General features: G+C 43.3%; 1 protein-coding gene across 1 annotated transcript; it reads left to right on the top strand.

Annotated features, from left to right (window-relative positions):
- The first annotated feature begins 885 nt into the window (after positions 1 to 885).
- mxd4 (MAX dimerization protein 4) lies at positions 886 to 26,458 on the top strand. Its single transcript, XM_080028747.1, has 6 exons — positions 886 to 1,079; positions 1,743 to 1,842; positions 5,553 to 5,582; positions 18,651 to 18,765; positions 21,565 to 21,727; positions 22,678 to 26,458. The coding sequence occupies exons 1-6, from the start codon at positions 1,016 to 1,018 to the stop codon at positions 22,860 to 22,862; spliced, it is 657 nt and encodes a 218-aa protein (XP_079884873.1). The 5' UTR covers positions 886 to 1,015; the 3' UTR covers positions 22,863 to 26,458.
- Positions 26,459 to 26,970: the final 512 nt, after the last annotated feature.

The raw sequence follows: 26,970 nt of genomic DNA, 5'->3' as shown, positions 1-26,970 counted from the left end.
TTTTCCTATGGACAGTGGATCAGTTTAACAGCAGGAAATAAGTGTATTTTTCAGCAGAGAAATCCTCAGATTATCCCATTCTGATGTAAAGACTGCTGTTGTCAACCAGAACAATTCAGCCACAAGCAAAGTATTCAGGTCAAAAATTAGTTCACTCTTCAAATGTTGTAATTTAACTACTTTATCAAGCAAATAAATGATCGTTGTTCATTATATATTCAATATAGAAACTTTTCAAGGAAAATGTGTGTGTTTGCAACTTTACATTTTCCCTGTAGTTGCATCTACAACATGCAAATGCTGTTATATCTGCAGGCCTGAATCATAAACCAATCTGCAGCCTTATACAAGACTTTCATAATGACTTGGACAGGAAGTGAACACAAAACACAAACCCTGGGTAATTCTGCCATGCCACATAAACACACTCATATGGGAAATATCAGATCTGAATAGTAAAAAAAAAAGCCATGTACACTGAATGGCCTTTGAGTGTAGTTTACTTCACGGTCCAAATCCAAAAGCATACTTTTTTTTTCTTTGGAAGTTAGCAAAAAGAAAATTGGCAACCAAAACAACACCCCAAGTTCAACTCTGACAGACGCCCACAATTCATCCCAGCCAATAAGAAGCGGCTTGTAATCGTGTCAAACCAATCAGCGACAGAGGGGGCCGGTAACTCAGTCTGTTGCTAGGGTATGTCCCGTATGACTTTTACACCGTCGAGCCAATCAAATCGCGCCTCACAGCTTTCAGCCTTGTCATAGGCAGAGACACACCCATAGAGCCCACCCTCAGGCTTTTCTGATTGGACAGAGGCGCGATCATTGACGTCCCTGAGTTTTAGTTAAGTGCTGTTGATACTGTAGTTTGGAGTCACCAAGACTCAGAAGTGAATATAGCAGCGGGCATACATCGCTCTGAAACAGTTTTTAAATTTCCATTCCATTATTTCATGACTTGTACATTTCGTGTAAATACAGCTCTTCTATTTTTGTAACAAGTCAACAACAAGATGGAACTTAATTCTCTTTTAATTCTGCTGGAGGCTGCAGAGTACTTGGAAAGAAGAGACAGAGGTATTTTATTTCAAGCTAAATTGACAATTTGACAGGATTTCCAGCCTTATTTTGTGAATTGAGCGATTAGGACGGCAGCTAGCTTATCGTCATGTGTGAAGTTTGAACGTGCCCTGCCATAGTGCAGGTATGATGTCACTTTATATAAGACAATAGGACGTAGACCAAGCGATGGGTGCAAAAACTGGACCCGGTAGGCTGTAAGCTAGAAAATAATAGTTGTATTTTATTATGTAGAATATGTCACGTGTTTACAAACCTTGTTTTCTTTTGTTTCTAATACAGGACGTGTTTTATAACTCAGATCGCAGTGTGTTTCTGTATTAGCTCTTCGGAAATGAGTAAACAAGAGTGACATTGAAAATATGAGCCACTAGTATCGTTAATGACACTCACGAATGACCACGTTGCAGTATTTTTTCCAATATTGTATTGTTCCAATTGCTGAAGGCTATGCAGTGCTATATGGATGTATTGGAAGCGATCGTATTGATAATCGATCACGTTTCGTTCCTGAAATGACATAGTTACAGATATAATAATGTTTTTATTTTCCTCAAATAACTCTGCTGTTTTTTTTATATATATTTAAGCATGCGTCCTTGCATTGCAGACACCACACACAACAACAAATAACATGCAGTGTGTTTTTTTCCCCCCCAGAGGCAGAGCATGGTTATGCGTCTGTTTTACCGTACAGTAGCGACTTTTCCCGAAAGAAAACGAAAGCCTCGCCGATTTCCAGGAAAAGTCAGAACAATAGGTAGGCATGCATATCATTCTGGCTTCTCTTTTAATGCATTTGGTATTTGTATTTTGCATTGATGTACATTATCCAGTTCGTTGTAGGCCTAGTGGAGGAGAACTGTTTTCCTCTGCCATGGGCTGGGCTGTGTCCCTCTGTTTTGGTCTCTCCAATAAACACTGCCACGCGTACACTGTCAACTCCGCTGCTCCCACTCTCTGACTGTTTCACACACACCTTAAAAAAAAGAAAACCCCGCACGTAACCTTTCGTTTCTTTACCGGTGTCTGTACGGCCATCGCGTGCTTTGAAATGCCTTATTGATGTGGTTAGTGTTATGTTAAATTAAAGTTAAAATATCCTTAAACCGAACGGGGTCCCCTGTCAGGAAACACCCTACCCTACCCTACCCTACCCTCTCTCTCACACACACACACACACACACACACACACACACACACACACACACACACACACACACACACACACACACACACACACACACACTCTCAAAGTGAGGACATAAGACTGTTGTTGTTGGTCGGTCACTCTGGTTCACTGACACAACGGTGATCGAAGCCTCGATCTAATCTGATCAGTAAATCCATTGCTTTTCATTATCTCCTCATCAAACTTTAATTAACGTGTTCCTCCTGAGTTTGACCCCAATCACATGCTGCTGTTACAGTTTTACAACTCATAACTTATACAGAGGAGCTGCAGCAGGGGCCATAAACATAACACATTATTACCATTACATAAGTACTGTAAATGTAAGTTTCAGTTTCGTTTCTATCTACTATCAGTGAGCATCAGCTGCTCTCGCTCATTTTTTACAGATAAATTGGACAGCTGGTCAAAGGTCATTTGCTTCAGCAGGTCAACATTTCACTCCTAATCTCTTTGTGTCACAGGCCTGTTCAATCTGACGGTCCTCACAGAGCTGTAAAACCATGTTACATCTCATTATTGCTAGTTATAATTCCTTAATCGTTTTTTGTTGCCTGTAAAATGTGAGAGAATAGTGAAAACACGGCCAGGATATATTTCCCAGAGCCTACTACGGAGGCTTGTTTAAATCCCTTGTTTTCTCTAAACCTCAATCCAAAGCCATAGGATATTGAGCGTGCTATAATGCACGAGTTGATCAAAATAGCGGATGATGAATTTTAATCCTTTAAGTTGCTGTCACAGAAGACACCAGGTGGGTCCTTCACTGTAGGCCTGAAAGAGGGTTTAGATTGATTGGGTCAGTGTGGGACACACCCTCGTCAGGAATCTGTTTTGTCTTTGTCACAGCTTGGACCCTAACTTGGGCACTTTTACATCCGAGTCCACGTTCAACGAATACATTTTTATCTGTGCAACTCTTTTCTTCTGTTTGATCCCCGCCGCGTTATGTAGTAAGTGTATTTTTAGTCAAATCTTCCAAACGCATTTGCTTGATGTGTCCCGGCCAGTTCTCCTTTACGATCGCGAGAACGATGGCATAGCAAGAGCTGATGAAAAAAAAGGAAACTCTCCTGTTGGCTAATTTTAGTTTAGGGAAGCACAGAGAGCCTGATTTCCTCAGTAGTGACTGAGCCTGGGGGTTATGTCATTGCACGCATACAGTATGTAAAGCATGGGTGTCACTATTGTGATTACAATCCTCTTTTAAGGCGTAGAGTTTTGAAAATGTTAAAGTGATATCCGTCTCGGTTCGTCACATGCATGCAACCTCTTCAACATTCCTTTAATACGGCATCTTATAGAAAACAATGAATTCAAGTATCAGTGTGTGGGTGTAAGGGTGTGTATGGGGATTTGGCAGGTGGTTGTGGTGGTTAAAACAGGCACCTACACACTGTGACAAACACCAGCCCACCATCCTGAGTAAACCAGACCTGCTTCTCCCTCCCTTTTTCCTTGTGAAGAAGTACGGTGGGCAAATTCCCCAATTCCCTTTATACTCTCCCACCACTCTCATACAGTTTTTTTAGGCATCAACAGGATGCCGGGGTTGGGATTGGGAGGGAGGGGGGTGAGTGAAGTGAAGTGAAGAAAAAACATGTCTCATGTTTGAACTTAAACCATACTTTCAGTTCAACAGAAGCTGGCTGTTAGCTAAATAGCACAATGCATCACTTTGTGGAACCAAAAAAACTGGTGTTACCGCATTCTATATTGTGACCAAATCTGCAAATTAAAACAGATAACGTGTTTTTTCTCCACTGCAATATTCAGGTCATGTGAAAAATAAAACAGTCGGCATTCTATTTCTGCGCACAGAAAGCTTCTGTAAACATTAAAATAATACATAAGAGACCTGGAATTCTATTGGTGTGACACAAATAGAATAGATGACATGAAAAAACCAGCTTTTGTGTCCTTGAATTCGCTCTTGTGAACGTAACAAAACATACGCGGGGTGCTCTGAGGACGAGCTTTGACAGTTTTACGTTCCATAAAAAGGGTGATATGAGGCGACTCTTCAGGGTCAATTTCATAACAGGAGATCTCAGTTCTTTGCATGCGGCACCATTCTTTTACATAACATGTAAAGGTGTGTGTGTACATTATCATATCTGCTGTATGATTTCCTGGTCATGCCCTTGGCTGTTCTCTGGCTGGAACCTTTTCCCCCAATGTGTGCATGTTTGATCAGCACAACTTACTCCACAATGGGATAAAACTCTTTTGTTTACCCTTTGGATCAAGTAACTTGGGGGCGGCGATGCAGCATCCTGTGCTCCTTCTGGGAATACTTTGTGCAGAGACACCACATTATCCTAGATGCAAAGTTGTCTGTAACCCCTTTTTGGTGCAGCGTACAGCATTGCGCTGTACAGATGCACAGCAGTGGGAACCACTGCCTCGAGAGCACAAGGGCTCTCAAACAGCGGAAAATCTGAAAAGGCTTGTTGTCAGTCTGGCCCTTTGTTGTCGATGTTTTTGTTTTTATTGCCATGGTATCCATGACGGTCTCGTGAACAGAGGGCCTGTCTCAGACCGTGGGCCGGCACGCCATGATAGAGGGCTGTTCTCCTAATAGGCCACACGCTGAGGAATTCTGCAGTGTCTCGGGGCCTCCAGACGTCTGAGTGTGTTTTTATCCCGGTGTGTCCACGCTGCTTTTCAGCCAGCGTGCAGCAACAACAGCAGTGTGTGTCTGTGTGTGCATGCTGTTTGTTTGTGTAAGAGCGGGCAGGGAGGGGGGATGATGTGCAGTGGATACTCACTGATACTGCACTTTCTCTGGGTAATTTTTGCATTTTGATGTCACAACACATTTTTTTTTTATTAAAACACTTGTCATTGATTGATGTCTATATCCAGAATGTTTGGTCAGGCCATTACTTTGCTTATTTGTGCCCTCGGTTCCACTGCGAATCAGTACAAAGTACTTGCGGAAGACCTGTTTTGGTGTGTTGTAATATTTCATGTCTTTTGTAGAACTTTATTGTGCAGCAGCTCTAGCATTGAAACGCCTGAAAGCCACCTGGAGGCAGAAAGAAATAAGCAGAGAAGGATCAATGACAAGACAAGATTTTCTTTTCTCTGATCTGCTGTTTCTTCTTCATCTGTCTAGCGTTTACATCAAAACATTTACTAATCAAGCCTTTTGCCCTGGAGCCATGTGTTGCGTGGCATGCTACCTCCCATGTCATGAACATTGGCGTTTGTGTTTCATTCTGACAGGCAGTGTACTGACTCTCACTCTTGTCCTTTTCTTTTGTCTTTTTCAGATCATCGCACAACGAGCTGGAGAAACACAGGTAAGGTGACGCCTGTCTGAGGCTCTTTGACCTACCACCTCTCACCCTCCAGTTCATAACATACTTAATGTAGTGATGCTGGCTGCAGGTAAACGTCAAGATATTTCCCTCTCGCTCGAAAGCACCAGATTGTAATCGGAGGTCATCTTCAAAAAACAGATTGCATCGATGAATTCCTCGTGTGTGCAAAATGGATAACGAGCCGGTTTCAGTGAGCGCCCTCACGTTGATTAGATCTGTCTCCATTTCACGGATTGAAGCTCGTAACCTTGTAAGGAAAGAGAATCCTGTCAGTAATGCGATAATCCTGCCCAGACTGTGAATGAAGGCGGGGTGAATCCAGCCCTCGCACGTCATTTGTCATTTGGGGTACAGCAGCGCTCTGCTCGTGGTGATGTAATACCCTTACACATTAAAAGCACAGAGTTCTGTTTTTGCTCAGTTTTTACTTCACCATCAGGGGCTTCACAGATTCTTCTCAGGAAGCAAAAACTCCTTATGTGTTGAAACAGAGCTCAGCTGCTTCAGGCCAAGACTGGTGGAAGTGGCAAAACAGTTTGTCTTGTGGTTTATTTTTTGCATGGAGGAGGCCACCCAAAGCTGATTCTAAAAAAAAAAAAAGAGTGCCACGAAGGATTTAGCAAACAGCTGACGTGACTATCAGCATGTAACTTAGGGCTGAGGTGGGCGTGTTCGGCGTGTGCGTGACACACTGGGACCCTCGTTGATGGATTGGGGTTTGCCAGTCACATGTCTGGGACTGAGTAATAGATGTGTGTGTTTGTGTGTGTGTCATGTGTGTGTGGAGCAAAGGGAAACAAGTACAGACATATTCCACCCTGACCTGAGGAGACAGAGAGAGAGAGAGAGAGAGAGAGAGAGAGAGAGAGAGAGAGAGAGAGAGAGAGAGAGAGAGAGAGGGCCCTTGCTGATCACACTGCAGGTGTTGAGACACCACTGTTACCTCATGTCCGATGACGGGCGTGGTTGCAGTGACGTCCAGTCCAACTGACAAATATGCCAGTAAACGTGCCAACATGCCAGTAATGTGTTCCATAATCAGTTTACTCACTTCCCTTGTCATCACTACAGCCACAGATTTCTCTTTTTATTTCACATCCAGTGCAGTGCCATGGTTGTAGTAAAATAACATGTGAGATCTTTGACTTATTCACTTAAGTTTGGGCCATGATTTCATGTTAGAATTCTCTGGAAGTCGCAATGCACTGTCCATGTTGGCAATTGATGCATTAGTCAGTTTTTGAGGGTGACCTTTTTCTCCCGTCGTTTGCGTGGAACATTTTTAACAACTTCTACCTATTTGTAATTACAGGCCCTGCAATGAAAAGGGTACAGTATCATTGTGATCTATTGCAACACACAGTGCATCCTGATTAAATCCCTGTCTGGACCTGTGGCCTTAAAATTACACGGTCATTATTCCTTCAACGTATACAGGTGTTAATGGTTGAAACTTGTCCTCAGGCTTTTGGCACAATCACCTACAATGTGTGTGCACGTAGTCGTATGTTGTAACTGCTGTAGACGTGTCACTTTTATGTAGTGCTGCTGAGATTTCATTAATTGGCCAAATGATGAACCCTAAGCATTTTATTAGTTCCAACCATACCAGTATTACTACTCAAAGGAATGAATGCAAGATTTGCCGTTGTCCTCGGTTGATCCCTTGTCTGCCTGTTACTGATTCATAAGTAAAACCATAGGTCTTCTGTCCCGGTTCAACCAGTTCAATGAGTGTGATGTATCAACCAATTGGTAACGCTTCTTCAGGCCAGGCTTAATCTTCAGCAGGGCCCGGTATCGCTTCCACAAAGCTCGACCTCCCTCACGCCCTCAAACGTCGCTCTGGGGAGGCGCTGCCGTTTAAGCCCTGACTCACTGTCTTTGTTTGGTCATGTGTCTGTGTGTTTGGTGCAGCACAGAGCCATCCTTGTGCTGTCTTTTCACGTGGTAGACAAGGTGACTGATCAACGTCTGGTGTTGGGACGCCGGAGAGCTCCAAATGCAAGGTTAACTAGGGTGTTTATTAATGTTATGTTATGCGTTTAACAAGCAGAGCGGAGTATATGATGTGCAACTGGAACTTCTGGATTCCCGATATTCTGTTGGAGGACTATCAACATTATAATAGAAATATTTAAATTTAAATGAAAATGTTTTATACCGATCCCTTTTTTTATGATTCATGTTTTTATTTGAATTTTCAACAACCATTTAGCACAAACATACATAAAAAAATATCAATGACATACAACAAGGCAACCTGGTTATAGCAGTGGTTAATGAAGATGCATGACTAAGCATACAAGAAACAAAAGGAAATACAAACCTCTTTAACAAAATAAACTGGAAAAATAAGCCAAAATAAAGAACCTATCTTAAAAAATAGTCTATATTTCTCAGTTTTTAACCAATTGCCTTATCCAGAAATAAGTAAACAACATTACAAATCACCAAACAAACACCATCTATTGGTGGGTATACGAAAAAAAGTTTTATTTGAGGTTTGATAGCCACTTTGTCCATTCCCTGTGGACATCAGGGTTACTTGCTGCCGCTCAGCGATCTTATGCATGTTAGCTGTGTCTCATGAAACCCACTGCTGCCTTGGCGGCAGTTCAGGAGGCCCCCTGCATATATTTGTGTCCCGTTATCAGAGTGAGATGTCTGGGTGGGTGCCAGCAGCAGCCGTGTCGCACAGGGTAGTCTGTCCTGACACAACCCGCTTATCTGCTGCAGCCTGAGTGCAGCCGTGACAGCTCTGCATTGGCCGTCTCCACGGTGACTCTGCTGCCCTTTTCTCTTCTCTCTTTCTCTCTCGTCATTGCATTGGCACACAGGCCACAGCTGCAGAAGCATCAGCTTGTCGTTTCTGTGGAACCAAACGCGGCTATGTGGTTGGTCTCCGCTGGCATTACTTCCTTCCCATTTCAGACTTCAACCGCCCTCAATCACGCCTGTGACGAACCTCGTTTCCTTTTCTAGAAAATGCCAAGAAATTGTGAAACTGCAGACGTTTTGTTTTATTTCCACAGTCACCTGTTTACAGGAAATCTGAGTCCAGTTACGTACAGGGCTGGGTATCTGGTATGTTTGCCCTGCTTCCCTCAATTGAAAAAAAGGATTAGCAGATCTATTTTTATATCTCTAGACACACACGCCACCCATGTCAGGTGCTCTCGGTTGGTTTCATTTCTGAGATCACTCTCAATGGCGCTCAGAGTTTGCTGTCTGATTTCAACAAACAGTATACTTTTACAATATATGACACTGTAGATAATGTGCAGCAACTGTGCGAGACCTATTGAACTTCACTTTAAATTTACATGCACTTCATGGACACAAGAGCAGGCACTCATTTTGTCACGGTCTAATCTTCTCTCTAATTAAATTTACTCTCCCAGTCTTTTCTACTCCCAGCTATGATGAATGACTTATTTGGCTTTGAGGAGCCTCGAGTAAAGCTCCTGAGTGTGTGTGTGTGAGTGAGTGAGTGAGTGAGTGTGTATGTGTGTGTCTCTAAAGGCCAGGCCGGGCAGCGGCTGCACCTCACTGAGCTGTGTGAGTTACGGCGGGGCGTTGGTGGGAGGGAGAGAGCACTATTACTTCACCTCCTCACCTTCTACTTTTTCTATCCGTCTTTCTCCAGAGACCACATCTGTTTTTCTCTGTTATTTTTTTCTTCCCTTCTCCTTGTTCTGCCTTGTCTTTTACACCCCTTGCCCCAAAAGTCTCTGAGTCAGCAGAAACTTGAGGCAGTAAGGAGGAGAAAGGCAGTGCTCACTTCTCACATAGGGGCCTTTATCACTCCTTACCGGGCCCTTCTGCCAAACAAATCATCCATGCCCCTTTCTCTGCTTTTGAGGTATAAATCTTCCTTTGTGTCAGTCAGTGGGGTTTATGTGGAAGACGCCAGGCATTTGATGGGCCCGTTAATCCTTTGAATCTGCATTTTAATGTGCAGCATAAACCGCACAGCCATCTTGAATGCAGCTGAAGTAAAAGGTCATTTTATGTCCACATGCTGCTTTTTAAAACAAACACATTTTTTAAAAAGAGTGTTAAGTGTTGTGTTTGCCTTCTATACAGGCAACTACGTAAACAAATTGTAAGGTTTCTTTATCTTCCATTTAGGGGGCTTTGGTGTGGCACTCTCACATGATTGCACGTGGCTTTTGTACTTATCTTCCTCAAATGTCACACACTGTCAGTTACATTCCTCTTGTGTGTGTGTGTGCATGTGTGGTGACCTGTGAGTTATTAGGCTTGCATGGGCAGCTAATAACCCAGAGTGATGACTGATGCACTGTAAGTGTTCTAATCCATGTAGTAATTTGTAGTAACACAGAACAAGCGAAGGTATGTTTTTTGTATTATATTGCGATAAAAAAATATATTTAGGGCTGCGGCATACTATTATTTTCATTGTCGATTAGTCTGAGGATTTTTTCCCTCATTTCAAAGTAATGAAAAATCCTGTGTGTACATTCCCTGAGGTCAGTCTGGGGTTGTCAATGTTTTGAGGCTGTGTGCGGAAAGAGAATAAGAAACTGGCTACAGCTGGAGGTCAGCAGCAGAGGTCACGTGTGGAATTTCTCCAGCCGGAGGTCAAGAAGCTCTCTGGTTCACTCAGGTCACACCCGGCCCGTGATCCGCAGATCATCAGTGTATGTACACATACACTATCCTCGAACGACTGTGTGTTTGCATAGGGCCTGAGGGCCATCTGTAAACAGGAGATATTTGAGTATGGGAACGCTACTGCCTTGGAACTACATTTAGGCAAGAACGTTCCTCTGCTCCCTCTCAGGTGTCTCTGCTGCTGCAGGGTGCACCGTGTTTCGGTGTCAGTAAACTGGGCGCGGAGCAGCTGATGCTCGTAAAACAACAACAGCGTTGGACGCCCTTTTACAAGGTGCGGGTGTAGAGAAAAAACAATTAAGAAAATAATTGTATAGGAGGAGAGTGAAGAGAATATGGGCAAAGCGTGCAGACCCTCTGAAGCCTGAGGAAGAGGAGCAAGACATTAGGCTCGTTCGACCTGTCGCCGTCTTGCTAAGACCTGCGCAATTATGACGCTCGTCTTGCTGAGCGCACTGCATTATGGTTAGACTTTTTGTCCCACTTGCACCCGTGGCTGGCTGCGGCTCGGCTGCTTGAGACTTTGAAGTCCCGCGGTATCAAGACGGACACAGACACTGGAGCAAGTCGCTGCAGTTGCTCCCCACGGGCTGCGGGAGCGAAATGTCTGATGGGAAACGTCTTGCTGACAGGCGGAGCTGAGCGCTAATTGGGAGTTTAAACCTCGTGCCTTTGATGCGTTTCCCCAATTGGTTAGGCAAAAGTCTGACATCACCGCTCAAAATTAAATTACGATCCATTCTTTTTGATTTTAATTTATGTTTAATCATTAGGCCGCCACAATATGCATTTAAGCAGAAATGTACTTAATCAGAGTTAAACCTCTGAACCACATAGAAATAATTTGGATGTGTAACTCTCCTGTATAGATATATTTAAAAGTGAACACAAACTTGAGTCACATAAGATCTTGGTGAAGTGATTTTTATACCATTAAGATTAAATCATAGGCTTATTTCAAGTGATCTAAATGGTCTGGGAATTGTATTTTACATGTAGTGTCGCAAAGCCAGACCAAAACTACAACAAGTAGTTTGTTTGTTACACATCATAATACAGTTCATCATATCCATCTCTACAATAATAATAAGGGATCTTTTCTTAGACCTTCTTTATTTAGGCCGATCATATTCGTTATGTGAAGGGAGAAATACTAAACCTCCTTTATTTGGATTTGTAAATTATTCTTGTAAATTATTCTTTATCACTTAAAAGTAGGTGTTCTAGTAAAGTAACAAGAAAGATAAAGATGTGTGGGGAATGGGGATATTAGCTTATATCTCGTTTCTTGTTTTGAAAATGCCCCTCGCTTTTAAAGTGTTTACTCGTCTTTGTGTTGTGTTCTGCTTCTAATCGGTTGTAGCATGTGTGACTCTCCTGCGAATATGTTTCTAATAGGCCTTCAAAATAAAACTAGAAAACGAACTGCATCCGCAACAAGGACGCTACTTCCGACTCGGAGCTGTCCGGCTTCAGTCAGGCATTTTCGTCACTCCCCCGACTGCACTCGGCTACTCTCGTCTACTTTCCAGACGAGCTGAAAGTTAGGTCGAACGAGCCTAATCTTTAGTGTTGCTGAAAGGGAGGGAACTGAAGGCAGCGTTGGACGTGGCTGCTTTGTGTGTGTGGAGCAGGCAGCCTGAAATTCAGGTCAGCGGAGTATGCACACATACGCTGGAATGTGGAGTTAAGTAACAGAAGCGGGCTCATAGAGGGAGAGTGTGTGAGTCCCAAACACTAGCAGATCGGAGTAGAGTGCCCTCCAGCTGCATCCACGTTTGCCGTTTTTTGGCAAGCGATTATTTGTTTGATTTAGCATTGATTAGAGCTGGCATTCGTCAAACTGTTTTCATCTCTCCTTTATTCTCCACAGTTTTAGTTGTTTGATATTTTTAAACAGCAGCTTTTAACCTTTAATGAATTCTAAACCCCAAAATGTCTCTTAGGCGAAGGTTACAAATACTGTTTGTCTCCTATTCTGCTGACATTATCTCACAACCCCTCAGACAAACTCTTACTGTAAACACGGACGCTGCGATCGTCTCTGATGCCACCAGATTTCCAGTGTGTTAATCATTGATGTGGATTCATTTTAAAAGCTGAGCTCCCCGCGTCAGGGGAATGTGTTTATCGAGCTCGCTCAACTTGTCTCTGCTAGTCCGTCCGCCCAACATCATCGGCAGATACTTTTCAGTGCACGCAGCGGATGGCAATTAATGTCCAGGTCTGTCATTTCGACGTTGTTGTCGAAATGATTCAGAGATGCACAGGGAAACCTTTCTTCGGTGACCCCCCTCCCACTGTTTTTGCTCTCACGCTCTCCTCTTAAAAACTCTATCTGACATCTGTTTTTCTGTTGACACCAGTGTGAGCTGGCTGTGCTGAGGAAGGGCTTTTGTAAATGAGTCACGCTCGCTCAGTGGATTGTTTCAGTACACGAGAAAAATCAAATTAATCTAATTACTATGGCATTCCCTGTAGAACGCCCAGTGGAAATTCCGGTTTGTTTTGTGAAATACTACTACTGTACAAAGAGTGAACAAACAACTGCCTAATTCTGCAGCTTCCTATTATTTAATTGCCAGCAAAGCATGCAGAGCAGATTCTTTAGTTTAGAGTAATTCTACGGGTAGCGAAGTACCTAACTACCCCACGCCCCTTCCCTCTGTCTGCACTGCTGTTGTGGTTGTTTGTCTGCTCGCGTGTGAGTGCAGAGTCATGTGAGAGTGAGCTCCATGTTCCTGACGTCAGGAGAATGTGTTTATGGGGGACTTGTATTTGTCTATCTCGACAGTTGTCAGTGCACACACAGTGGGTGGGTGTGGCGTCCTCGACGACAGAAAACAAATACAGCTCAACCCCAGACGACTGACATTTGGTATCAGTGCTATAAAAGCCTCTCACTTCTCCCCTTGCCTCGCTGATGTAGGCAACGCTCTTGCTTGAAGAGACTGCAGATCAGATCTCTCTTAAATGTAAACATGTTGAGTGCAGGGCGATAGGGTGACAGGTAGACTGATGGGGGGTCTGCTGGAAGGCACAGTGTGTATGTGTGTGTGTTATGTTTGTCGGCTGGCCCCCGGGTCCCTCACCACACCAAGAATCCCTCCATCTGCCTCGCGCTCTCCGGGAACCTGCTGTCCAGATGTGGAGCCACTTCACTGGCAAACCCCAAATTCCACCACCTCGCCATGGTGATCTGCACTCACGCAAAGCAGCCCCCACTTTCACTGCACTCAGCAGAGCCATGCTGTAAACAAGGGAGCCACATGCATGGTTTGTGGAGTATTTTTTTTTTATCTTACTCTAAAGTAAAGAAAACCCCTGGAGGATAGGATGAAACTTAAACTATAACTCGTGTTTTTTTTCTTACAACTTGAGTCTTACACTTTATAGTTCTGACCATCATGATTACAGAGTAAAAAAGTTGCTCAGCCTTCTCTACAGCGATGTTGTCCCGTTATCAGACTGAGTTATTGCATTATCATGTCTGCTTGAAGCCGAGCAACCTCGAGCACACTGGGCATTGAATCCTTCACGCTGATGTCTTGTGGGCTCAAGTCAAAACAACACCAGAGGCCTGGTATCACGTTTTTCTCTCTTTGTTAACCCAACATGGTTTACAACCGAGTCGGGCTGTGGCAGTCATAGTAAAAGCATTGCAGTGGTGTTTCTGATGACCTCTGACCTTAGCGTAGCGGCTCTGGCTCCTTGCCAGACAAGCCACTCAGGCCTGCGCGTATGGGTTGAGGAATGCGGTGGGTTGCAGCGAGCTCATTAAGTGAGTGAGTGAGGGCCCGTTGTTTGCACTGGCTTGCCTTCTCTGGACTTGCTGCTCTTTGATTACCGATACATCTCCAATCCCATGGCCCAGAGACGCAGCTATTGTCAGGACAGTGTGTGAACCATTACGTGTGTCTGTGTGTGTGCGTGTGGACACTGGGAAAAACTGTCCATCACCTAATTTCTTTGATGCACTAACACATACGTATTTGTCATTGTGCATCCATCAGACACACACAGGCTTTGAAGACATTTCATGATCGCTCTCCCCCCGAGGCCCAAAGTGTGAGCAAATCTGTGAGAAAGGTCTGGTCTGATCTGCAACCAGTAACATTGGAACGTTAAGTCAGCAGTTTAAATAGCTTGTTCCAGTTTCAGCAGCATGCAGCTTTCTGAGCAAAAGTTCCTAATTTCCCCCCGCCCCGCCCCTCTCCTTGACTTTGTTTTGGCACTGATGGAGAGGGAGGAGGAGGAGGAGTGGGGGGATGGGAGGGGGCACAGATCAGGCTCAAATCATCCCGTGGTGCTCTGCACATGAGAACAGTCAGGTGCAGGGTCCCAACAAGCGTGATTTCGGAGCAAATCAAATTGCAGATTTACCCTTAAATCCTCAACTGCAGGGAAAAGTACAGGCTGTTTTGCTTTTCTAGCTTTAGCAATTTTCCATTTTTAGCCAAGTTACGAAACATTGCTCAGTGCTTAAATACTGCTGAACAACAACAATAACGCACATTATCACATTTAAAAAAACATATACATAATGATATAAACATGAGTCCATAAGTCTTGTCGTCATTGTACATTTGTCATCAAATCCCTGACTTAATGTTTCATGTTTGACACGCACACACACAAGCGAAGAACAAAACCTTACGTGACACCACAACGATCATGTCACGCTGGGAAATGATTCGGGACTGGAATATCAAAGACTGCCCTATTTTCGACCCAGACAAATTGGAAAATGCAATGTGATTCAAAACCATGTGGCCCAGGCAGGCAGGCGCTGCAAGCTGTCTGCTCCCCTTCACGCAAACAACATTCACGTTCATCTGGTGCCACACGTTGCATGGCTGTTTGAGGCGATCTGATAAACAGTGCGTGACCGGGGCTTGGTTAAAGGAATAACAAACTCGAGTGAGTGAGGGTCCTAGCTCAAATGGGAAAAAAAGAGTGTGTGTGTGTGTGTTTGTGGAGGCAGGGGAACTATGTGCTGCAGTGAGGGAGCTGTCACGGACACACTGCCAGGTTTAACCAGGTCCTGACTTCTTGATAAGAATCAGAAACACAAAGCTTTCCTTAGACAGTCACGATAAAAAGACGAACAGAAAGGGAGACGTGTAAAATTTCCTGCACGGCTCAAGAAGACGTAGAAAGGCTAAGCCCAGACTTGTTGAAACTTAAGTGACATAAATGTTAGAGTGAACTGTTGTCAACAATTACAGAAAGCTTGTTTGGTGTCAGTTGAAGGCTGCAGTTTCAATGTAGGGGGACTGAGTAATGTCTTTTGATACTTTTGATATATATATGTAGTTTTAGTTTCCACATTTGAAACTCTTAACATGTAACATAAGAACAAAATAACACAACATAGGACAAATAGTCTCACATTCTCATCTCCAGTTATTCCGAACCTGCACCAGCACCTCTAAAGCTCACAAATTAATGTTTCAATCAATGATTTTTTAAATTATCATAACAAAAACAAAAAGTTGTGTGCTGCACTATTTCTTGGCTGTGCTAGCTTTTGCCTGTTTCCAGTCTTCGTGCTAATCTAATATTAGCTAAGCTAACCGGCACACACATATAGCTATACCATAGAGATAGGAAAATGTTATGATTCTACTATGTAAAAAAAACAAACATGTACCCCTGCCTCCCCCAAGTCAAACTACTCTCTACTAAAGTAAGACTGTTTGATTTGCATCTCAATTTATGTAAATGGCTGTTGTTCAATTTCCTCTGAGCCTATAATCTTAGCAGTGTTCCCAAGATGCATTATAAAACAGATGTAAGATAGGAATGGCATATTTTAAAATGTCCTTTACGATTGTGTTTCTCAATGTCTTCTGTATAACTCCAGAATACATGGGTTATATGGTTTGCCTCGAGGTCACCAGGGTTGTTGAGCGGCAAGTTGTCCGCCTTTGGTTACGAGTGTTATGAAAACAAGTGGTATTCCTGAAGGCTTGAATGCCAAACAGTGCAGACATTCATTTCATTTTTCACGTGGTAAAAGCAATGGTGAAAGTGCATCTGTGCACATTTCTCTCCTCTATTCCTGCCAGGTAAAATATGTGGTGAGCGTACAGGTGGTGCCTGTGATGAATTCAGTCAAAAAACACCAGAGTTTTTCTTGTGTGTGGGGGGGAAGGAGGGCAGTCAGGCAGAGTATTCGGGGGAACGCCTTGTTTTTGTTTTTCATTACAAGAGAGGGAGAGAGGGGAGAGCGGGGTGGAAGATGGTTGCCCATCGGCTCAAGTTACCATTTGGATGATGTGTATATATGGAGCGCTGCCTGGTGCAGCTGCACTCAAAGAGGCCCTTTTTCAACAACCGAGAGAAAGTCATCCACTCGCTCGGACCACGCTCCCTTTCCCCCAAAAAAACATTCCCCCCTCCCCTCTGTGCTGCAGACCCCCAGCTCCTTCCTGCCCGCTTCCCCCTGGCTGTAATCCAAGTGCTTCATGTGGCTGGACTGGGGCAGGCAGGTTGGAGGTGGCCCCCGCCCCTGTCCTCAGAAGGCACTTGTTTTTTGACGAGGGTGTGTTGGTGTTGGCAGGGTGGAGCAGAGCCGTCGACGGGTGGGGGGATTGAGAAGGGGTGGGGGCTGGAATTGCCCCCTGGGAGAAGAGGAAATAAAAGAACAAGAGAAATAAAAAACTTTCACACGGCCTTTTTTTCTTTTGGGAACGCCTTTATGCACCTGTAGAGAGGTAGAGGTGGTTTACAGGGCTAATCTTTATAACGTGTTTAAACAATCTGGTGCATTTTTACAGGTACAATAACGTCCCGAGAAATGCAAGATGCAACCATCATTTAGAATTTTGGATTATTACGTGTATGTCCCTGAGACTGTGTTGCCCGAAGGGCTGTCTCCGGCCGACCTCTAAATGAAACAGACGGGGCTAGTGAGAGGGTCTTACTTCATGTGAATAACAGAGGCGACGCCCTTCCTGAAAAAGAAACAGGGAATGGACTGTGTGTGTAGTGTGTGTACTAGCTGCACTCTCTCGATCCTAGAGAGCTTCGTTTCTCTGATTAGGTTTATTGTGGTCGTGGCGATGGCCAGTGGAGACCTTGCATTGTGGGAGTTTGTTTACCGTTCCGACAGAGTTAGCCAAAGGAACGAGAGAGAAAAGGGGGAAGGCTAGCTTAGAACAAAGAAACGGTTCATGGACAAGCGATTGAAAGGCCTTTATGAACAGGGCAGACAGGGGAGGTAATCTGCTAGAACAAAAATATAGTGAATAAAAGCACTTCTTTGACATAATATACAATACCAAACCAGAGTCAGACTCAGCCAGTGTCCACACACATATTAACTTTGCATTGTTGTCCCTAAGACTTAAATAAACGTCCAAAAGGCTGCATTCAGTAAGCCGTTTTCATGGGGAACCAGGGTTGTTGGCCTGTCGGGCTTTGGCAGGGATGCTGGGTTCTCAGGGGCCACAGCTTGAGTCTTCAGTTCAACCAACAGAGCGATCAGAACAGACGAGAAGTTTCTCATGGCCGTTATTTTTGGGTAGTAAATGATTTTCGCACCAAGTGACCGTGGGTTTAAGTCCTCTCCTTCAGTTCGAGTGTAAAGCTGAGATGGACAATGGTAATGCACCATAAGGCCAGTGCACAGTTCTACTGACGTTTGCGTGTTCCACTGCGACATTCCGCACATGCATTTGTGTCGTGGGTTAATGAATTTGTGCAGTGCAAGCACAATTTTGTGAATTCACACTCAAACTTCACTATAGAGTCACACAGGCAGGCAACGCCCAAAAGGGTTAGATATATAACATATACTTTATTTAAAAGCAGGAAGGCCTCTAAGGTAAGAGGGCCCTGCTGTGAATGTGTGTTAGTATTTCTTAATTACATCAGTGTAAGACATTGGCTCCCTCATGCTGGCTCACTTAAGCTTTACTAAGTTTAATTACACTAGATTCAGACTATTTCTTTATTAGAAACTCTGTTATACAATAATAATACGAATTATAACATTTAGGTTGGTAAAATAACTATTTTCGTATTTTTATTGTGAATACAGGCGTTTGCATTGCAGATGCATGAGCATTTTGATTCCTCATAGGAGTCTGAAAGCTTCTGCAAGGTATCATGAGTAACCAGCTTGACTCTGCACCCACTCAAACCTGTCAACATGCATCGTCTCACGGTCAAGCCCAAAGTCACAACTGAAACCAAACCTGCAGAAAGCACAACCACCCTGATCATGTTGTTTTTCAGTTGTGGTTCTCACCGTTTCAGTATGTTTTCACGTCAGTATTTGTTTCTGCCCTTTAGGGATGTGCAAATGAGCTGTTGTCAGTCTGTTTGTGTAGGTCCCTTCTATTTCTTTTTTTTGCAAGTAAATGTCTGCTGACTCACCCTGTGCTTGTGTGTTTGCAGACGTGCCAAACTACGGCTGTACTTGGAGCAGTTGAAGAAGCTGGTGCCTTTAGGTCCAGACAGCACGAGACACACCACACTGAGCTTGCTGAAAAGGGCCAGGATGCACATCAAGGTACTTTCAAAATAAAATGCTCCTCCAGGTGTTATCGTGTTCACAACACATCGGTTTCTTTTTGCCTGTTTGATAGGTGAGCCTTTCAGCGCCATGAATAATATGTTGATCTACAATGCCAATCGATAATTGACCATTTCAATAAATGTTTAATTGCTTGTCATTTATCCAGCAGAAGTATTTGTTGCTTTTGTCTGAATTATAGCCTTGTAAATGGAATATCTTTGATTTCTTAACTTTCGTTAGAAAAAGCCAGCTATTTGAAGACATCACCAGGGGCTCTCGTAAATTGTAAATATGAACTATTTTCACACATTTTTACACTACATAAAGCAATCGACTTGTCAGAAAACATTGAAATAGTTGTAAGTTGCTGCTCTAGTGAGAAGTAAAACAACATGAAAGTGCCCTCAAAAAGTCCAGTTTCCCCCTTTTCCTTACAAGCTCCATTCTCCTGTTTCAAGTGGTTTGGTTTTCTCTCACTTGCCGTCTTCATGTTCTCTAATCTTTCAATCAAAGCTGTTTCAAGGCCAGCCAGAAACAAATGCCCTCAAGACTGAAAGAAGGAAAGAAAGAAAAAAACATGCTAACATACAAGTCAACTAAAGTGGAATACAGGATATTTGGTGGCTGATCTTTAGATATGTGAAAGGAGATAATTGGATGTTAGGTTTGTTTAACTCCTCCATGGTTCATTAACTGTTGCAGTTCACACACACACACACACACACACACACACACACACACACACACACACACACACACACACACACACACACACACACACACACACACACACGATAAAAAAGCAGTATCAGTGCTTGCAGAATACTGTTTGATTCTGAACTATGCCATAGAGATGATGAGCTATCAAAGTGAGTAGTTTGGGACACACTGTACTGATCTTGTTGTTTACAAGCAGCAACAGTGTGGTGGGTGGAAAATCCAGACGATGCGAATTTTTAACCCTTCATTTCCTGTTTATCATGCATGTCCTCTCTGCTCTGGCGGGTTGCGCTAATTCTCGTCAGTGTGTCGCGTCTTCTCGTCTCACAGTGGGGCCACATCTGTGTTGCTCTTCGCTTTGATTCACCACCGAAAACTTTCATATACAATTGGGTGCAAAATATAATCCACTTAAGACTTTAACAAGAGTTTGTGTTTTTTTTTTGGACTGTCTAACCTCCAAACCTCATGCTGTCACTTGGCCACTTCCTCGTTACATGTTGAAATGGGTTGCTGTTAAATGCTTTCTTTTTTACCTTTGACAGAGGTTTGGTTGACAGGGGGATGACAGAAAAAAAGCTGGTTTCACAAGCTTTCACACTGAGATGTGATAACAGTATATTACATTGACATCCACTGATTCCAATAATTATTAAAGGGGACATATTATGAAAAACCAAACATTTCCGGTGTTTGGGCACACTTTTTAGGTTATTGGGGTCCCTACCAGCAAGCTACACACAAGCTTCAAAAAGACAAATATGTCAGTTTCTTCTGGGATGCTTATTTCTAAAAAGGGTGGATTTGACGGTCTGTTCCAAAAAACACCGACTGATGACGAAATTGGTCGGTTTTCATTAACATATTATACTCCCACGGGGAAGCTCACCAGAAACTCGGCAGTTGATTGGCAAATCAAGACGCCCCTGTTGGTAACCACACACAGCTGAGCCTCCACTGCTAATGCAACAACAGAGTAGAAGCAAGCTGCAGTGTGAGCTCAACCTCAATCTACCATCACACCCCACCCCAGCCTCGAAGCAGACCAGGGCTGAATGGATTTACTTCCTTTTTTGTTAGGCTATGCCCACCAGTGTTGGCCAAGTTACTTCAAAAGCGTAATGCGGTATTTATTACTTGTTACTGTCATTTCAAAGTAGTTAGTTACATTACAATATTACTGTCTTTGAATTGTAAGGCATTACACTACTTTTACATTACTTTTGCATTACTTTCACCAAAATAACAGGAAATATGGATTTGGTGTTCTTAATAGGTCTTCTTGTTTTCAATGCAGCTCATTACACAGCAGGAGGTGAGTATGGCATAATGACTGAGCTAGGCTTAAGGCTAACAAAAGTAGGCAATATAATATAATGGTCACAGTTATGGCTCATGGTGCAATACATTTTATAATAGAAATACTGTATCTTTAGGTATTTATTTAGCTTATATTAATATCAATAGAGCTAGAGCCTACTACTGTAGAGTGAAAAAGTAAATTGAGCCTCAAAGACTTGTTTCTTGCGTTCTGGCGACTTAAAAGCACAAACAAGTTGTTCACATCATCATCAACTTTTGCCTTTTTCAGTTGTTCCAAAGAATCTGCCTTATCATCTTGCCATCTAATCTAAATGATAACTGCCCATTATGTTTGTTTATCGTCTCTCTTGCATGACATTTTATAATAACAATAGTAGCCTGAATATATATCTCCTTTGCTGTGCGCTGGGGAGAAACAGACACACTGGCAACTTTTCTGGTATCAAATTGGTGATTGCGGGATGATTTGGATGCAGCAGCCTATTTGAACGACATGCTGTCGGGCGGACTCCGCCCTGCGGAGCTGCTTGACTCTCGGCCGGGTGCAAGGCAAAAATAAATAAATAAAAGGACTCGGCGCATCATCAGGCTAGATAATAGGCTGGCCTATAAAATATACATATGAATTATAAGTGTTTCTGAGTCCCTCATCTACATAATCCCCAAAAGGTATCGGTGGGATTTTTTGGGGGGTCTGAGTGTCCAGTGAACGTTTTCATTGATTCTTGGTGTTTGTGCGTCTCTGTGCAGAAGTTGGAGGAGCAGGACAAGAAGGCTTTGAACACGAAGGAGCAGCTGCAGAGAGAGCACCGCTACCTCAAACGCCGCCTGGAGCAGCTTTCCGTGTCCGGATCGCTCGAGCGCATCCGCACCGACAGCATGGGCTCGACAATCTCCACGGACTCCGAGCAAGGTACGCTGGCTCTAATAGGGAAACCGGCTAGTAAGCCAGTTTGAATTCTCCCATCAACGATGTTTGTTCACTACTTTCAATTTTGTCTCGTGGGTCGAAGCATTATCCACTGTGGCTCTGCTGTTTTGGTTCCGGCGGTGTGATATTTTGTTCACAGCTTTGTCAGGTTTCATCCATCAAAATGACAAACGGTAATCAGTCGTCCTCTGAGGTCAGGGCCATTACTTTTCCCCCCACTACTGCATGCTTTATTTCAAATGCCATCGTCCTGACACCCCAGCACATAGTTTGAGATTTAAATCGCCAGCGTATTTTGTTAGAAGTGCCCCGAAAGTCATGGCTAGGTGTGGAGAATTGAGAAAATTGGCAGAATTTTGAACTTCTCACTCTTCTCATTCTTCATGTAACTATTTGTCTCTTTGTGTTTTCAACCCTGTGCAACAATACGAATTCCTTTTAGTTTGAAAATGTGCACCTGTTATCTGCTTTTGGACGACTCATCGTGTCTCGAACCTCTCTACGATGGCTTGCTTGGGCCGCTCACAGCGGCTTTGTAATGCTTTTATCATTGGATGCAAACTCGTGTATTATCTAGTTTTTGAGCATGACCCGGACATAAGGGTGAATTCTGCAGCTTACCATGGCACCAGCCTCCCCCTTGAAGCGCTTAGTTCGCGCCGTTACATGTCGACTAATCCTGGATGAAGGTAAACACACAAGCAGTTGTTTATCAATGGACAGGGATTAGCCGTGGGAGCACAAAGATCTGCCTGTTTGCCCAGAGTTAATAGCCGCCAAAATCTGGGTTTAATCCACCAGCGCAGCAGGCCCCCCTGATAAATATGCCGACAGCGGGCGGAAATAAACAGTTTCACTTATTTTTTTCTATTTTTTCCCGAAATTAACCTAAAATAACCTGGTGCATTTTCTTTCTCTTTTTTTGCGTGCAGATGTGGACATTGAGAGCGTGGAGTTCACTCCTGTCGAGGTGGACAGTGTGGACAGCATCAGCGACGGCGAGCTAGAGGAAGAGGAGGAGGAGGAGGAGGAGGACCACTACAGCCTCCAGAGCAGCTCCAGCGACACCAGCTACACAGCCACACATTCCCACAGACTGCAGCCGCACCACTGCTAAGACGCCACGCGGCCATCTTTCTCCCAAACCAGCTTCCTCCAACATTTGCCCTTTCCACCTGCAATCGCCAACGCCGCCCACTACCTACAGACCCTTACCCTCAGACCCCGCTCCACACTGGCGGTACACTCTGAACCTGTTTTTCCTCCATTCCTGGCCCCAGGAAGCAAATGGGGCTAAAATGCCACTCATCAAGCCTTCCTGACCCTCACCTGACCACTGACCCTACCTCACCCTACTGTATCCTGCCTGAACCTTTCCCTCCTCCCGACACGCCCTGCCCTCACAACCCCTACCTAGTGTTTCCGCAGGCTCAAGAGAGAGAGAGAGAGCAGAGTTTTTTTGAAAAATGTAAAGGGGGACTTCTGTGGTGTGGTCGACAGCTTTGACTTGTTAATCAGGATTTTGTCAAGTGCTCGTATGTGTGTGTGTGTGTGTGTTTTGGTGCAGGCAGAGACAATGTCTGAGCCAGGGAGTTTTAGAAAGGTCCAAAATAAAATACAAGCTTCACGTGATCATCATCAGGCAATAATACACCACCAAGTCATTGCACTAGGTTTGTGACGTCAAAGGTAAAGCACTTCTGCTATATATGCAAAAATTAGAAGCTTGAAAGTTATCTACATCTCACAGTATCTTCCCTTTTCACATTAGTATTCAGATTAAGAGTAAGGTATTGCAGATGGCTGGATCGGGCCGATTTTCAGCCAAAGACAAACTGAAAAAGTGACAGAGCTGTAGAAAAGAAGAAAGAAGGCATCTATGGATGAAGAGTTGCTGTCCAAAGCCTCATGTCTCCCTCTGGTTGGGTTGCCTAACCACTACTCCACACTACTGACCACTACACTATACCATCCTATGGTGTGGATGGACTACTATGTCACATTAAAAAGAAATAAGGAATTGCCTAAAACTCTATTCCTTAAAAATATATAAATCTCCAGTTTCCTTCTCAGTAGCGAATTGATGTAGCAATAAATACGAGAGGCAGGTGCTTCCTCTGAGTGTTTAAATGATTCGGGTGAACGATGAGGTGTCATGGGAGACTTTTTTAATAGTATTTTTTACATAAGATGCCAAGTGGGTGCTTACAGAGTGTTGACTTGCAGAAAAAGGGGCAGTCCTCCTTTTTCTATTTCACTAATGGATCCTCCTCTTAACTCACGGTGCAATTTACCCAGAATGTGTCTTTCTCTACAGCTCTGTGGCTTTTTCAATGCAGTGTTCACGTGTGTCTGGATTTTGTTTTGTCATTTGGTGCTGATTAACAAAGTCAAAGCTGTGAAAGAACAGGAAAAAAAAAATATATATATTAAAAAAGGCCAGCTCTAATGACTTGCTTTCTATAGAGGTGTTTGTTTTAGCTAACATAACAAACAAATCATCACGATACAGTTGGACTTTTAATTCTTATAGCAAGACTAAAACAAATCTTATTTTCTTTCTGCTGTTGCTTGTGTCTGGAGCTTCCGGGCCACTGCTGAAGACCAATGTAGATAACATTTTCCTTTCTCTTAGCTTGTCTGTAACTTATGCACAATAGTCACTATTGACGGAGGAGGCGCATCTGTCGCTCTCTGACCATTTAATAACCATTAGGCCTCAGTCTGTGGCGGTCTTTAGAGCTTGGCGTCCCGACACATACAAAAAAAAAAAACTAGGGCCAGTCCACCATGGCGGGTCTGAGCAAAAAAACTATTATAAACTACAAAAGACTCAGAAAAACAAACAAAAAAAAGCTACTCGTCACTAAATGTGATATTAGCCAGTGTAGTCTATATTTCTTGTATTCAATTTTGTATTATATTTTCCTAAATGTTCTCTTGTAATGAAAAGACAAAAAAGAGTGAGTATATCTATATATAATTATATATGAATATGAAAGACAGACAGACATAAGGCCATGCTTGTTGAAGGGAGAGTGAGGGCAGGGGAGCTGATACACTGGCCCCTCTCCCTTGGGTGACTCTCCTGCTGTCATTCTGTGCCTTGGTGAGCCTTCAACCTCCCTCCTACTCCTCCCCCCACCTCCTCCCCACCCTCGGCCCCTACTCAGGTCCCACTCCCCTCTCGCTGATCCCCTCCTTCCCCCTTACCATGCCAAAACACTTCCATGAGCAAGGGGGCACTCCAAGGGAAGACGTCGTTCTAAATGAATATTTAGAAGGAAAGAAAGCCCCCATGGTCTCTCTACTGAGTAAGCCGCTGTTTGTTGTACACCCTGTCCAGGCACTCCCCACCCTATTGACGCCCGCTCGTCTGCCAGTGTCGCCTCTGGTCACAGAAAAAAACACACACACTGGTAAACTCCCATGGCAGCTTCCAGTCGCCCCGAATGGTCACCAACGGGGTTTTAAAACTTTTGGGCTTGAAGCATTTATTTTTTTTCATGTTTTTTTTTCTTTCTTTGTCATTTGACTATTATTGTATGTTGACTATGTGTTTTTATTCAACGGGGGAGTCACAGGGAGAGGAGCGATAAAAGAATAATCTAATCAATGGCAGCTTAAGGTGTTATCCTCCGCACTCCCAGTGGTCCGTCCCAGTAATAGTGTTACCCGTTGATCAGGGGACCTCTCGAGACACAGCAATATTACCATCGTGTGCTTTCTGAGGAAGGGTGGGCGGGCAGGTTTATTTTAAATTTTTTTAAAGACAAGCAGGTGGTTTTGCTTTTGACTCTGTGGTGCATTTTTTTTGGTGACCAACTCTAGATTTTGTTTTGATGAATTTTCCCTCCTATCTGCACTCTCCATACACTGAAGGAGCGCAAAAAAAAAATGTTAACTAGAGATTTTAAAAATAACTTTTTTTGAAAAAGCTGTTTTTATTTGTTTTGTCATTGAGAGTTTACATTCATGTCAAAGGATTTGTACATGAGTTTGTAGCAAAAAAAAGTCCTTTTTCAGTTTGTTGAAATGAACAACTGGGTAAACCATTATTAAATGGTATAAAGTCTATTCTCTTGCACAGAACCTCCCAGTAGAAATGTGACAGAGTGAACATGAAGGGGCCAGGTATGAGATTATAATTGTTCAGTGGCATCATTGAAAAATGTACATAGTACACACTCACATAAAGAGTGGCTTTAGAGCTGTTGGCTGGACATGGTAACATTTAGTTTGAATGCAGAATGAAAAGTGTTTATGGAAATCATTTTAATGATGTGCCTTGTAAAAAGTTATTTTCTTAAAAAAAAATTAGATATTGTACTTATTATTGAAGACTGTTGCTCTTATTTTCAACCCCTAAAGAGGTGACAGAAGATGTTACCGCTTACCACTTCATTGCAAAAAGGTAGAACATTTATGTCGAGAAGCGCTTCACAGAACTTCAGTTGAGATCAAAGCGTCATTTAAGAGTCATCGCAGTTCAAACAGGGTCGATTTGAGAGCAAGTACAGAGGTTCTGATATTTGCATATATGTTGCTGTTTAGGGAAGTCTGAGGGAAGACAGAGAAAGGGTAGAAGACAACACCTATACACCCGAGCCTGCTGAGTAATGGTGCTTGAAAAAAAATAAAATCGACAAACCGACTTCAATGAATTATTATTCCTGCCAAATAACATGTCACTTTTTAAAAACCTTTTCCACACCGACTATTAAGAAGAGTTACTTTATATAATTCCAGATGAATAGCTTTAACTACTTGTAGTCTTTAGGTAAGCATCCCACTTTCCTAACTCTGGCCTTTATGTATTTTCTCCTTATATTCTTTTTTGCATCTTTACGTATCGGGGTGATGCTCCAAAGTCAGAGACAGGTTAGGTGTCACACCAGCATTATGGTTGATCTTTTCTACACCATGAACCTAGAGGCTGGAGAGGAGAGCGAGCCGAGAAGAGGGCAGGGGGGAATTTTGGTCTGGGCGGAGATAACGTGCAGAGTAGGGAGAGTTCTGTGCCAGAGACCTGTGAATATGTTCCTTTTTAGCGGATGTGTAATATACATTCAGAAGATGTTATATAAGTTCTTTTTTTGTGTGTGTGCGTGTGAGCGTGTGTACACGTCTACCTGGTGCTGGCTATATTTGAGCAAACACTTGAAGGTATTGTGTATTCTCTCATTGTAATATAATAAAAAAATGTTTTATACATAAAGCTGCTG

Source organism: Ammodytes marinus, assembly GCF_949987685.1.
Source record: "Ammodytes marinus genome assembly, chromosome: 6".
Lineage (NCBI taxonomy): Eukaryota > Metazoa > Chordata > Actinopteri > Uranoscopiformes > Ammodytidae > Ammodytes > Ammodytes marinus.
Note: the sequence above shows the minus strand (reverse complement) of the source record. Positions and strands in the feature narration are given on the sequence as shown.

What these genes read in the sequence shown, in the direction of transcription:
- mxd4 (XM_080028747.1), top strand. Translation starts at nt 1,016, where the DNA reads ATGGAACTTAATTCTCTTTTAATTCTGCTGGAGGCTGCAGAGTACTTG. An exon ending in AGGAAAAGTCAGAACAATAG is followed by an intron (nt 1,843 to 5,552) that starts GTAGGCATGCAT and finishes TGTCTTTTTCAG; the next exon opens with ATCATCGCACAACGAGCTGG. An exon ending in CTCCACGGACTCCGAGCAAG is followed by an intron (nt 21,728 to 22,677) that starts GTACGCTGGCTC and finishes TTTTGCGTGCAG; the next exon opens with ATGTGGACATTGAGAGCGTG.